Here is a 13,145-nt window from a genome sequence, read left to right on the forward strand (position 1 = left end):
TTAGCTTGTATCTATCTATATTTATAAAATATATATTTTCAACTCCTTTTTGAAGCCATTTAAAACTATCTACTTAGTTTATTCTTTTTAACTCCGTTTTAATTTTTTTTAAAAATATAATAATCATTCCAATTTAATTTTTTTTCTTGGATTAAATCTAAATAAAATAAATTTTATTTTCTTTCTGTTTTGTAAATTAATTTAATTACTATTGAATATCTAATTCTAAAAATTTCAATGCCAACATTTTACTTCATATTTTAGCTTTAATTTAAATCCTTTTTTTATGTATTTTTAAAGAAAATAAATAATATAGTTTTGAAAAAAAGCATAATCTAAACATTATATATATATATCATTTTCTCTAACCCCCCGCTAAAATAAACTAGATTAATCTAAACTTTTTAAATATATTTAAAATAAATAGGTATATTCTCAAATTCTTTGTTCAATTAATTAAATTTTAAATACTTATTTTTTTCACTTTTATTTTTTTTTGAATAATCTCATTGTAGGTTCTGATCGTATATACTCTTTTTGACACAATGTCTACAATTACTCATAGCCCATTCCCAACCTATAAATAAGAGGATAATGTCCTTCAGCACACTCGAATCCACATCCTCCTGCATTAGCAACAATGCCTATCCTAATTAAGCTGAGATTCAATGGAGAAATTCTTTCGATTTTAAGTTGGAGTTAAAACATTAATTTCAAAGTTTAATTTGAATTAAATTTTTTAGCCGCAGTAAATCACACGTTCGTAGCCCACAACAGGGGAGAGCACAAGCACGACACTTGGCTAGCTTGTTTTATTGTAGAAACCTAAAACCGAAGGAGTTGATCTTACATGGATTAACTGATTGAATTGATCGAGGAATGTATTTAATGCCGAAAATAATGGAAACACAGATCAGCTGTTTAGTTTATAAGCTTGGCGATTGAGCTCTTTAAGCTGAAGGAACTGTTTCAGTTGTGCATATGCTACTGGTTGGTAAGGAGTTTGCTGGTTATATAGGCTATTAGTTGTTTTGATATTGATCATTGGCAATGGAGCGAAATGATCTTTATCAATTTAGTAATAGTTTCCGAGCAAACAGTTCTTCAAGATGGAGGGACAGTGGTGGTTACAATGTTTTCTCGAAATCTCAACGAGAACAAGAGAATGAAGACGAAGAAGACCTAAAATGGGCAGCCATAGAAAGACTGCCGAGTGTAAGAAAAGGTTTAGTGACCACATCAGATGGTAAGATGGCCAATGTTGATATAACTAAATTAGGGCCTGAACAAAGGAAGCATTTGATGGATAGGTTGATCAAGCATGCTGAGAAGGACAATGAAAGTTTCTTGTTGAAGGTCAGAGAGCGACTTGACAGGCAAGAAATTCTTCTTTCTGCTGTTTCCTTGGCAGATTTGTTTTTTTTTTTTTAAATGCTATTGAGTATTCTCACTGCTTTTCTTAATAATTTTGTCAGGGTTGGTATTGAAATCCCCAAACTTGAAGTCAGATTTGAGCATCTAAAAGTTAAGGCAGAAGCATATATAGGAAGCAGGGCATTGCCTTCATTTTTCAATTTCTTTATCAATTATCTTGAGGTAAGCTAAGGATTTTCGTCTTTTTTCAAAGTAGGTATTTTCTTGTCAATTTTAACCTTTCTTCTTTTGGTTTTGAAGAGCATTTTGTATGGCCTGCATTTGCTTTCTAGTAGAAAGAAACATCTGTCTATTCTTCGGGATGTAAGTGGAATCATCAGGCCATGCAGGTGAGAAGCTTTGCCCTATTATATTTATTACCTAGTTTTAATTGTGGGTTTTGATCCATTTTAAATTTTTGTTATATATGTAGAATGACATTGCTGTTGGGCCCTCCTAGTTCTGGAAAAACCACTCTGTTGTTAGCATTGGCAGGAAAACTTGACCGTGATCTAGAGGTTGAAACTATAAACTCTTTGTTCAGATTTTAGCTATATGTTTTAACATACTACTTTGTTGAACATCTAAAGAGACTGAAAATTTTGTTCGCAGTTTTCTGGAAGGGTGACATACAATGGGCATGAAATGGATGATTTTGTGCCTCAGAGAACTGCAGCATATATTGGACAACATGATGTCCATATCCCAGAAATGACAGTAAGAGAAACCATAGCCTTCTCTGCTAGATGCCAAGGGGTCGGACCACGATTTGGTTAGTTAAAAGAATCCCCCAGTTTTTAAGTTTTTAGTGAATCTCTGCATGCATGTGAGAATAAATTTTGTTTCTTGTTGCAGAGATGCTAGCAGAACTGTCAAAAAGGGAGAAAGCAGCCAATATTACACCTGATCCTGACATTGATGTCTTCATGAAGGTAAGAAATTTATAGCGAAACTATTTAGCTTTGGTTGTTTTTAACTTTGAAGACAAGAAGTCAAAGGCAGATGGCTAGTGTTACGGCTTTTCTGACTCCTAACCATATTCTTAATTTTGCAGGCAACATCCGTTGCGGGTAAAGAAACTAGTGTGCTCACAGATTACATTCTAAAGGTATTATAAAAACACATCAAGAATATGAAGAAAGCAAACCTCTTTGGCTTCATACCTAATTCCTTTGTTTTGAGTTTCAGATTTTGGGCCTAGAAATTTGTGCAGATACCATGGTGGGTAATGAACTGATTAGGGGTGTCTCTGGAGGACAAAAGAAGCGAGTAACAACCGGTAAACATTGTTCAAATTTCACACAATATTGAAGAGTGGTTATTGCTAAATCAGCTTACTATGTATTGATTGAATTATAGGTGAAATGCTAGCTGGACCAGCAAAGCTGCTGCTCATGGATGAGATATCCACTGGTCTGGATAGTTCAACAACATACCAAATTGTCAAGTCGCTGAGGCAGTTTGTTCACATCTTGAATGGAACTGCCTTCATTTCTCTCCTCCAGCCAGCACCAGAGACTTACGATCTCTTTGATGATATCATTCTCCTATCTGATGGCCATATTGTGTACCAGGGTCCTCGGGAACATGTGCTTGAGTTTTTTGAATCCATGGGGTTCAAATGTCCGACAAGAAAGGGTGTTGCAGACTTCTTGCAAGAAGTAAGACTACTTCATGTCTGTCCAACCTTTCATGCATCATTAGGAACCGTAAATGGAAGTTTTCACTGAAAACTTCATAAGATACTATGTTTATCAAATACCTTATTTCATTCTGATGATAATAATAATAATAATAATAATAATAATAATAGTATAATAATAATAATTCTGCATTCCAGGTTACATCAAGGAAAGATCAAAGACAGTATTGGACGCAAGCTGACAAGGACTACAGTTTTGTGACGGTGGAACAATTTGTGGAGGCTTTCCAATCATTTCATGTAGGAAAAGGATTGCAGAATGATCTTGCAACTCCCTTTATCAAGAATGAAAGAGATACTCAACTTTTGACGACCAAGAATTATGGTGTTAGGAAGATGGAGCTTCTCAAAGTTTGCTTCTCGAAAGAAATGTTGTTGATGAAGAGGAACTCATTTTTGTACATCTTCAAGCTAGTGCAGGTAGTACTACTCTGCAGTGCCGTATCATTTCTTTTGTATCTTAATTTGACGCAATTGTTTGTGACTAGAGATTTTATTTTTGCCACTAGCTTTTAGTGATGGCAGTGATAGGATCGACTGTCTTTCTGAGAACTGAGATGCATAAGGGGACTCCAACAGACGGAATAATTCAGACGGGTGCTGCTTTTTTCTCTGTGTTTATGATCATGTTTAATGGATTAGCAGAGATAAGCATGGTTGTTTTCAAGCTTCCTGTCTTCTTCAAGCAAAGAGACAGCTTATTCTATCCTGCATGGGCATATGCTATCCCTACATGCCTTTTGAAGATTCCTATATCATTCTTAGAGGTCGGCCTCTGGGTAGTAATGACCTATTATCCCATGGGCATGGATCCCAGTATTATCAGGTAACTTGAAAAAAAAAAATGAAAAATAAGAAATATACTAATGACATGCAAGATTTGTATTTTCTTTCTCATGTTACTTCATTCATTACAGGTTTCTAAAGCAGTTGCTTCTGCTGCTGCTATTGAACCAGATGTCCTCTGCGTTATTTCGATTAATTGCAGCAATGGGTCGGGAGATGACTGTTACTAGCACATTATCTGCATTCTTTCTGCTCGTTCTTTTTGCGAACTGTGGATATATATTGTCACGAGGTATAATAAAAAACTTACTTTTTACTTTTAGATGATTACTGAAAGTTTACAAGAGAGCATTTAATAAAACTGTTCTATATTTTATTAACTAAATAACTGAATTTAAATAATCCACTTATTCTAATAAACTACTAAAAAGATAAAATAAAATATTCTTAGAAGATCTCAAATGATTTATTCTAAGATTTATCTACCTAAATAAGATTTATCTACTTAAATAACTTTAAAATATATTCCAAAATATATAGGTTTCTTATATTTCAACACATTCCCTCAAGTTGGTGCATATATATTAATCATCCCAACTTGTTTACAAGAAAATCAAAGCTTGTCTTAGAGAGCCCTTTGGTGAGTATGTTAGCAATTTGTTGTTTTGAAGGAACAAACAACATGCGCACTTGGCCTTCTTCAATCTTCTCCTTGATAAAGTGTCTATCAATCTCAACAGGTTTAGTTCTGTCATGCTGGACTGGGTTGTGAGCAATACTAATGGCAGCTTTGCTATCACAGTACAACTTCATTGATGAAGTTATTGGTTTCCTTAGCTCTTTCGTAATTCTTTTTAACCACATCATTTCACAAATTCCTTGAGCCATTGATCTAAACTCAGCCTTTGCATTACTTCTTGCTACCACATTTTGTTTTTTGCTTTTCCAAGTCACAAGGTTTCCCTAAGCAAATGTACAGTATCCTGATGTAGGTCTTCTATTTGTTATTGAGCCTGCCCAGTCTGTATCTATATAAGCTTCAATTTCTCTTTGTTCGGATTTCTTGAAGAATAAACCCTTTCCAGGTGAACTCTTCAAGTATCGCAGAATCTGAAACACTGCTTCTTCATGTTCCTCCATTGGGGAGTGCATAAATTGACTCACTAAGCTCACTACAAAAGCTATGTTTGGCCTTGTATGTGATAAGTAAATTAACTTAATTAACTTACCGACTAATCTTTGGTACTGCCCTTTATCAACTAATTTAGCTTCTTTATTTCTGAATTTTACATTTGGATCAATTGGTGTGTCAACTGGGCGACAACCACTCATCCCAGCCTCTTATAAAAGATCAATCACATATTTTTTCTGAGAGACCACAAAACCCTTCTTTGATCGAGCAACTTCCATTCCAAGTTAGTATTTCAAAGGACCCAAGTCTTTGATCTCAAACTCCAATGCTAGATGTTCATTGAGACGCTTTATTTCATCCACATCATCTCGTGTAAGAATGGTATTATCGACATAAACTATAATAACTACTATTCTACCTCTTTGTGAGTGTTAATAGAACATTGTGTGATCAGCTTGCCCTTGTGAGTAACCTTGTTTTTTAACAATTTGAGTGAACCGTTCAAACCAATCTCGAGGAGACTGCTTTAAACCATACAAAGATTTCCTGAGCTTACATACTTGATTTCTAAATTTTTCTTCAAAACTTGGAGGTGGATCCATGTAAACTTCTTCTTCAAGTTTCTCATTTAGGAAAGCATTCTTCACATCTAGCTACTGTAAGGACCAATCAAGATTAAAATAAAATGATAAAAGAACTCTAACAGAATTTAATTTGGCTACTAGAGCAAATGTTTCAAGATAATCTATCCTGTATGTTTAAGTGTACCCTTTAGCCACCAATTGGGTTTTGTATCTATCTAAAGATCCATCCGATTTGAATTTGGTTGTGAACACCCATTTACAGCCCACAGTTTTCTTCCCTACAGGTAATTCCATTGTTTCCCATGTACCTGTTTTTTCAAGAGCGCGCATCTCCTCTAAAATAGCCTCCTTCCACTCAGGAACTTGTAAAGCATCATTCACATTTTTGGGTATTTTCACAGTATCAAGACACAAAACAAAGGTTGAGAATGTCGAAGACAAGGCTTTATAGGACACAAAGTTAGACATGTGATATTTGACAACATTTCTAACACCTTTTCTTTTAGCAATTGGAATATCTAAATTAGAAAATTCATTGGTTGGATTATGAGCTTTACTTGGAATTTTGACAAGATCTTGTGGGTTAGATTCTTGGTGATGAATCTGGTGGATTCCACTTTCTTGATTTTGATTTCTTCTTGAGTAAATAATTAACTCATTTGTTTGTTCTTTATTCTCATGATCAGACTCTACACCTTCATACTCCTTTTCATTAACAACATTAACATCATTAATTTCTGTGTTAATCATAAATTCACCTTCCCCATTATTAGAATCCCTATGTTGTATATTCTTAGTATTTTTTTGATCAATTATAGAATTTTCCTTACTATAATTCCCTCCCTGAAGATTAGAATCAAAGTAAGATTGTGTTTCAACAAATGTGACATCCATGATAACAATAATCTTCCTATCAATTGGATCGTAACTTTTGTAACCTTTTTTATTAGAAGCATAGCCAACAAAGACGCATTTTTTTGCTCTAGAATCTAGTTTACCTTGGTTGTGAAGATGAACAAAAACACTACACCCAAAAACTCGGAGAGATAAATCTGTGATCAATTTAGAGTTAGGAAAGTTATCTTTAAAGAGAATGACAGGAGTTCTATAGTTTAGAGTTTTACTAGGCATTCTATTAATAAGATATGTAGCTGTTAACAAGGCTTCACCCCAAAGATAATGTGGTACTTGACTAGTGAACATCAATGCTCTAGTTACTTTCAAAAGATGTCGGTTTTTTCTTTTTGCAACCCCGTTTTGTTGTGGTGTATTTGTACAAGAGCTTTGGTGGACTATACCATATTTGGTTAAGAAAACACCTAATTGGTCACTAAAAAATTCCCCACCATTGTCAGTCCGAAGTACTTCTATTGTTACACCAAATTGTGTTTTCAGCATAGCATAAAAAGAATAAAACTCATTTTTAACTCCAGACTTATCTTTTAATAAAAATATCCAACAAATGCGAGTATGATCATCAATAAATGTGACAAACCAATATTTTCCTGAAAAAGTTGAGACTCTTGAAGGTCCCCAAACATCACTATGAATTAACAAAAAAAGTTTGGAAGCTTTTTATATTTTTGAGGTGGGAAGAATGACCGATGATGTTTAGCCAATTCACAAAATTCACAATGATAAGAAGAAGCACTTTTATTTTTAAATAGACCAGGTAACAAATATCTTAAATAGTAAAAATTAGGATGTCCAAGCCTATAATGCCAAATCATAACCTTATCAAAACTAGAAGTAGAATTTAAAAATAAAGTAGTTGTTGGTTGACTTAGATGGTCGTCGTCAAGAAAGTAAATTCCACCAGATTCTTTAGCATTGCAATCATCCTACTCGAGACTATGTCTTGAAATTTACACATAGTGGAGTCAAATATAACATGACAATTCGAAGACTGAGATAAGTTACTGACTGATATGAGATTACAAGCTAGATTTGACACATGTAAAGCATCATGTAAAACCAAGGAAGCCAAAATTTTAACAACGCCTTTCATGGCTATTGCCGAGAATGACCCATCTGCTACTTTGAAATTTTTGTTTCCTGCACAAGGTGTGTAAGTTGAAAAAAGAAAATGACTACTAGTCATATGATCACTAGCTCCAGAATCAACGATCCACGTGTTTGTTTTACAAGGCTTGGCACTAAAAAAATTAGAAAAATTAGTATCTGATTCGGCAAAGGAGGAAGAAGGATTATTGGATGAGTTAGGAAGATAAGAATTCATCCGAAATTATGGTGATTGAAAAAGCTCTAGTTGTTCCTTAGTGAATGGAGACCCTTCTAGAGAACTTTAACCCTCATAATTTTCGTTAGTTGTTTCAATGGTAAAACTTTCTTCCTCTGTTTGATTGCTGGATCTCTTATCTCCAATGAAAGCTGTTTTAACCATGATGCTACTAGAAATAACCTAGCTCAGATGCCATGAAAGTTTTCAAGAGAGCATTTAATACAACTGAATTTAAATAATTCCTTTATTCTAATAAACTACTAAAAAGATGAGAAAAATAATTCTCTTATTCTAATAAACTACTAAAAGATAAAATAAAATATTCTTAGAATATTTCAAATGATTTATTCTAAGATTTATCTACTAAATAAATTTAGATTTATCTACTTAAATAACTTTAAAATATATCCCAAAATAGATGGGTTTCATATTTCAACAATAACAAGTTCAGTTAAGTTTTAAGCACTAATGGTTGTTGCTTTGTGGTTGTATCTCCCCGTAGATGAGGTTAAGAAATGGTGGATCTGGGGTTATTGGGCATCACCTATGATGTATGCACAGAACGCAATAGCCGCTAATGAATTCCTTGGAGATAGCTGGAATAAGGTACTTTCTTGAACTGGATTAGTGAGGTTTCTCCATGTGACCTGCTGGATGGTCAAGAGGTTCAATTCGTGCTGACAAATGAATCAGGGTTACGTTTGACTTCCCTGAAGGCCTCTTGCTCTTGCTTACCCTTTTCTTCTTCCATTTGATAAAGTAAATTGTTTGTGAGGTTATCAAGTACAGCTAATGCCTAAATAAATTTTTGACATAGGTTATTCCATTAGCAAATGAAAAGCTAGGAGTTCTAGTTTTGAAGGCTCGTGGGTGCTTTGCAAAAGCATACTGGTATTGGATAGGAGTAGGTGCATTGTTGGGATTCGTACTAGTTTTCAATCTCTTCTATACTCTGGCTCTAACTTTTCTCAACCGTGAGTTTCTTTACATGTCTACTCCAAGTTACTTTACTACATCCACATATATTTATATATAATGATATGTTGACTACTGTATTTGTTTAGCTTTGAAGGAATCCCGAAGTCTAAAATCAGAAGATGAAAGAAACGAAGAAGATGATAAAAGTGGAGTACATGCTCCGCCGCAGCCCAAAGGAAGTGACACAGGTAATCAACATGGATAGATAATGGCATTGATTATAGTGTGTGTGTGTGTGTGTGTGTGTGGAAGCAAATACCGAATCAGCTCATTTCGGTATCTAATGTACCTGCTAAAATATTTGAGCAGAACAATTGAAGTCAAAAGCTGAGCTGGATAGAAAAAAGGGTATGATCCTTCCATTTGAACCGCACTGCATTACCTTTGAGGAGGTGGTATATTCAGTAGATATGCCACAGGTGAACTTGAGATATGTTATGCAATGAGAATTAATCAGAAGTCAAAAAGCCTTTTTCTGAAGTAAAAATAAAAAATAAAAAATAAAAAATGTAATATTTGGAAGTGATGTTTCAGGAAATGAAAGCCCAAGGAGTGACTGAAGATAGATTGCTGCTTTTGAGAGGTATAACTGGTGCTTTCAGGCCTGGTGTTCTCACTGCCCTGATGGGTGTTAGTGGAGCTGGTAAAACCACTTTGATGGACGTCCTGGCTGGTAGGAAAACTGGAGGGTACATCGAGGGAAGCATCAAAGTTTCTGGGTTTCCCAAAACGCAAGAAACGTTTGCTCGAATAAGTGGTTACTGTGAGCAAGCTGACATCCATTCCCCTCATCTTACAGTCCATGAGTCCGTGCTCTACTCAGCATGGCTTCGTTTAGCTCCTGAAGTGAATTCAGAAACCAGAAAGGTAGTGTTGAAAAGCCTACAGTCATTTAGAGCAGTTCCATTTACTCTTCATTTCATATAAATCAACTGGAACAAACAAATGGTTGTGCAATTGGTTGCAGATGTTTGTGAAGGAAGTCATGGAACTCGTTGAACTGAATGCCTGGGGGCAAGCATTAGTTGGCTTGCCAGGTGTAAATGGTTTGTCACTTGAGCAGCGAAAGAGGCTAACCATTGCAGTTGAGCTAGTTGCAAACCCTTCAATTATTTTTATGGATGAACCAACATCGGGACTTGACGCTAGAGCTGCTGCAATTGTTATGCGAATAGTTAGGAAAACAGTGGACACTGGAAGGACAGTTGTGTGCACCATACATCAGCCAGGGATTGATATATTTGAAGCTTTTGACGAGGTAAGAAATGTTAATGCATCATATCGTGTCGGCCAACAGTTGTATATGCTGACCTACATGCATTGCAGCTATTGTTAATGAAGCAAGGAGGACAAGAGATATATGTAGGGCCATTGGGTCACAATTCATGTGAATTGATAAAGTACTTTGAGGTAAACTTCAATGTTGATCCTTATTTATAATCAATCAGTTACTCTTTTGAGATTGACCATATACTTGAATCGTGGTTGGATTAACAAGGGAATTGAGGGAGTAAGCAAAATAAAAGATGGATATAACCCATCAACTTGGATGTTAGAAATTTCCACTGCGGCGCAGGAGATGGCTTTAGGGGTCGATTTTGCAGATGTATACAAAAATTCAGAGCTGTACAAGTAAGTGTAAAGATACAAGTTTTTTGCATCTCGGCAAGTCTTAACATTTCATGTGATATATATTTTCAGGAGAAACAAAGCTCTTATTGAACAACTGAACATGCCTTCACCTGGTGCTAAGGAACTTCATTTTTCTACTCAGTACTCGCAGTCATTTTTGTCCCAATTCTTGGCCTGTTTATGGAAACAACGATGCTTATACTGGCGAAATACAGAATATACTGCCGTAAGATTTTTCTTCACGACCATCATAGCCTTAATGTTCGGAACAATGTTCTGGAAGGTTGGGTCCAAAAGGTAAAAAAGAAAGAGTGTTGGAGCCTTCCCTTAGATCTCTTATTTTCCATTATTCTAATTGCTTCATTTGAAAACAATAGAGGAAGGAGGCAAGACCTGTTCAATGCAATGGGTTCTATGTACGCTGCTGTTCTCTTCATTGGCGTCCAAAATGCTTCAAGTATACAGCCAGTAGTGAATGTTGAGCGAACCGTGTTTTACAGGGAAAAGGCTGCTAGAATGTACTCACCTATGGCCTATGCTTTTGCACAGGTAAAAGCACATATTGTGCACTTCCAAACAACTACATAATCTTCAAAGCATACATGTGACTGAAATTATTTTACTTATATTTTTCAGGTTGCAATTGAGCTCCCATATATCTTGGTGCAAACAGTGACATACGGCATCATTGTGTATCCATTAATGGCATTCGAATGGAGTGGTGCAAGATTCTTTTGGTACTTATTTTTCGCGTATTTCACATTCCTATTCTTCACCTTCTTTGGCATGATGAGTGTGGCTATTACACCAAACTACCACATTGCTGGAATCATTTCTACTGCTTTTTATGCAATTTGGAATCTCTTTATAGGGTTCTTAGTCCCCCGCACGGTAAATCCTACTAAACCGACCTACATATTATTATTGCTTTCAAGTTGCAATTTATCAGTATCTATATCTTAATCTAAAATATGCAGAAAATCCCGATTTGGTGGAGGTGGAACTATTGGGTTTGCCCCTTAGCTTGGTCCCTGTATGGGTTGACAGTATCACAGTTCGGAGAAGTAGAGGATGTTCTTGATACAGGAGAAACAACAAAAGACTTTCTAAAGAGTTATTTCGGTTTCAGGCATGAATTTGTGTGCGTGGTGGCTGTTGTGATGGTTGGGTGGGCAGTGGTTTTCGCATTTTTGTTTGCAGTTTTCATCAAAATACTCGATTTTCAACATAGATAATGAAAGTGTCCTTGGTGGTTTGTTCTACTAGTTGTCAATTTCTCATTATTAGATGTAGTTAGACGTACTTAGTCCAAACTCTAAATAAAATTATTTTTTTATGTTTTTATTGGATTATATTCAGTCAGACAATTTTCATATTTGAGTTGTTGGCAATTTATTGAACGATATTTATGAGTTGTTGAAAATGTGAATGATATATAGTCCATCAATGAATATCATATTACTTAGGAAATATATTTTGGAGATCAAATCAAATCAAATCGTCCCTATCTAATCTCTTGGATTATGGATATTAGATTGAATTGAAACACTACATTTTTAGCTATCGAGAGTCTATATTTACCTTGTTCATTATTATAATATTGTATTTAGCTTATATGGTGGTTGTTTTATAGGGGTTGATATAGATCTTCTTATGTTAATGACTGTTTATAAACGTGTTATCGTTTATAGTTAAATATCACACCAAATATATATATAATTAAATTGACAGTATCCACAAGCGGACGAGTCAATTTGTAATATAGTTTAGTTACAATGAAACACTTGGAAGTTTTCAAGGATCATACTTAAGGGATTGTAGATTGGAGAAATTAATATTAAATCAAATAAAAATAATAATTACTAACCTAATCGAGTCACAAATTAGTAGTGTTAATCCAAATAAAAATATTGATTAAACTAATTAAATTAATAAACCTAAAATTAACCTAATGGACTTTCCTATTCCTAGTGTCGACAATACGAGCATCTAGCCTATGACCGGTTAAATCCTAATTATCTAATTAAATAATTAATTATCCTAGATCGAGTTATTTATCACCTTTAGTTAAGATTACCCTCCCAATTTATCTTCAATAACGATTACCACCTACGTCACCATTCCAATCTCTTCCTAGGCATACGGATAGCCTTCCGATTTCACCGCTTGACACAAGTTGTACATAATAGGATACCCTTTTGGTCTCACCTGTCTCGATATTCTATCAAGGGCGTCACTCCCTAATATACTAAATACTCTTGAATAATCAACCAATTTTGGATAAATAATCACTTAAAAAATAAATTGCTTTCATAATCGAAACATGCAAAATATAAAATAAGCACATTAAACTATTCGAATATTTATATAATATTGATTAATCGAAAGATAAATAAAATAATAATAAAAGAATAAGAGATAGGAGAAAGCTCATGAATATATTTGAAGTGTAGTGCCAGAGCAATATCCGCTCACAATTGTCTTCACATCAGAATAAAAAAGTTTTGACTACACGAACATGAAAAGAAAATAAATCTGAATAGTAAAACTATCTATCTAGGTTGGCTTACAATTCCAGTGAACCTAAGGTTGCTTATATAGGCAACGGCCTACTTGGTGACCACTCAATCCCAATATACACTTAGATACCAGTAAATAAAATATTCTGCTTAAAGC

General features: G+C 34.7%; 1 protein-coding gene across 1 annotated transcript; it reads left to right on the plus strand.

The window, feature by feature from the left end:
- Positions 1-612: 612 nt before the first annotated feature.
- LOC121220093 (pleiotropic drug resistance protein 1) lies at positions 613-11,872 on the plus strand. The gene is made up of 24 exons (XM_041099283.1): positions 613-1,376; positions 1,476-1,596; positions 1,675-1,763; positions 1,847-1,931; positions 2,026-2,185; positions 2,269-2,345; positions 2,468-2,521; positions 2,602-2,692; positions 2,773-3,074; positions 3,254-3,535; positions 3,625-3,941; positions 4,033-4,193; positions 8,362-8,465; positions 8,677-8,833; positions 8,924-9,025; positions 9,147-9,256; positions 9,372-9,704; positions 9,805-10,095; positions 10,164-10,247; positions 10,336-10,469; positions 10,539-10,766; positions 10,847-11,018; positions 11,106-11,360; positions 11,447-11,872. Exons 1-24 carry the CDS (start codon positions 1,051-1,053, stop codon positions 11,702-11,704), a joined length of 4,293 nt encoding a protein of 1,430 aa, XP_040955217.1. The 5' UTR covers positions 613-1,050; the 3' UTR covers positions 11,705-11,872.
- The last annotated feature ends 1,273 nt before the right edge of the window (positions 11,873-13,145 follow it).

This window comes from Gossypium hirsutum, chromosome D08 (genome assembly GCF_007990345.1).
Source record: "Gossypium hirsutum isolate 1008001.06 chromosome D08, Gossypium_hirsutum_v2.1, whole genome shotgun sequence".
Lineage (NCBI taxonomy): Eukaryota > Viridiplantae > Streptophyta > Magnoliopsida > Malvales > Malvaceae > Gossypium > Gossypium hirsutum.

Coding starts and splice junctions, on each gene's coding strand:
- LOC121220093 (XM_041099283.1), top strand. CDS start 1,051: ATGGAGCGAAATGATCTTTATCAATTTAGTAATAGTTTCCGAGCAAAC. Junction 3,942..4,032: donor ATGGATCCCAGTATTATCAG/GTAACTTGAAAA, acceptor CATTCATTACAG/GTTTCTAAAGCAGTTGCTTC. Junction 10,248..10,335: donor AATTGATAAAGTACTTTGAG/GTAAACTTCAAT, acceptor TGGATTAACAAG/GGAATTGAGGGAGTAAGCAA.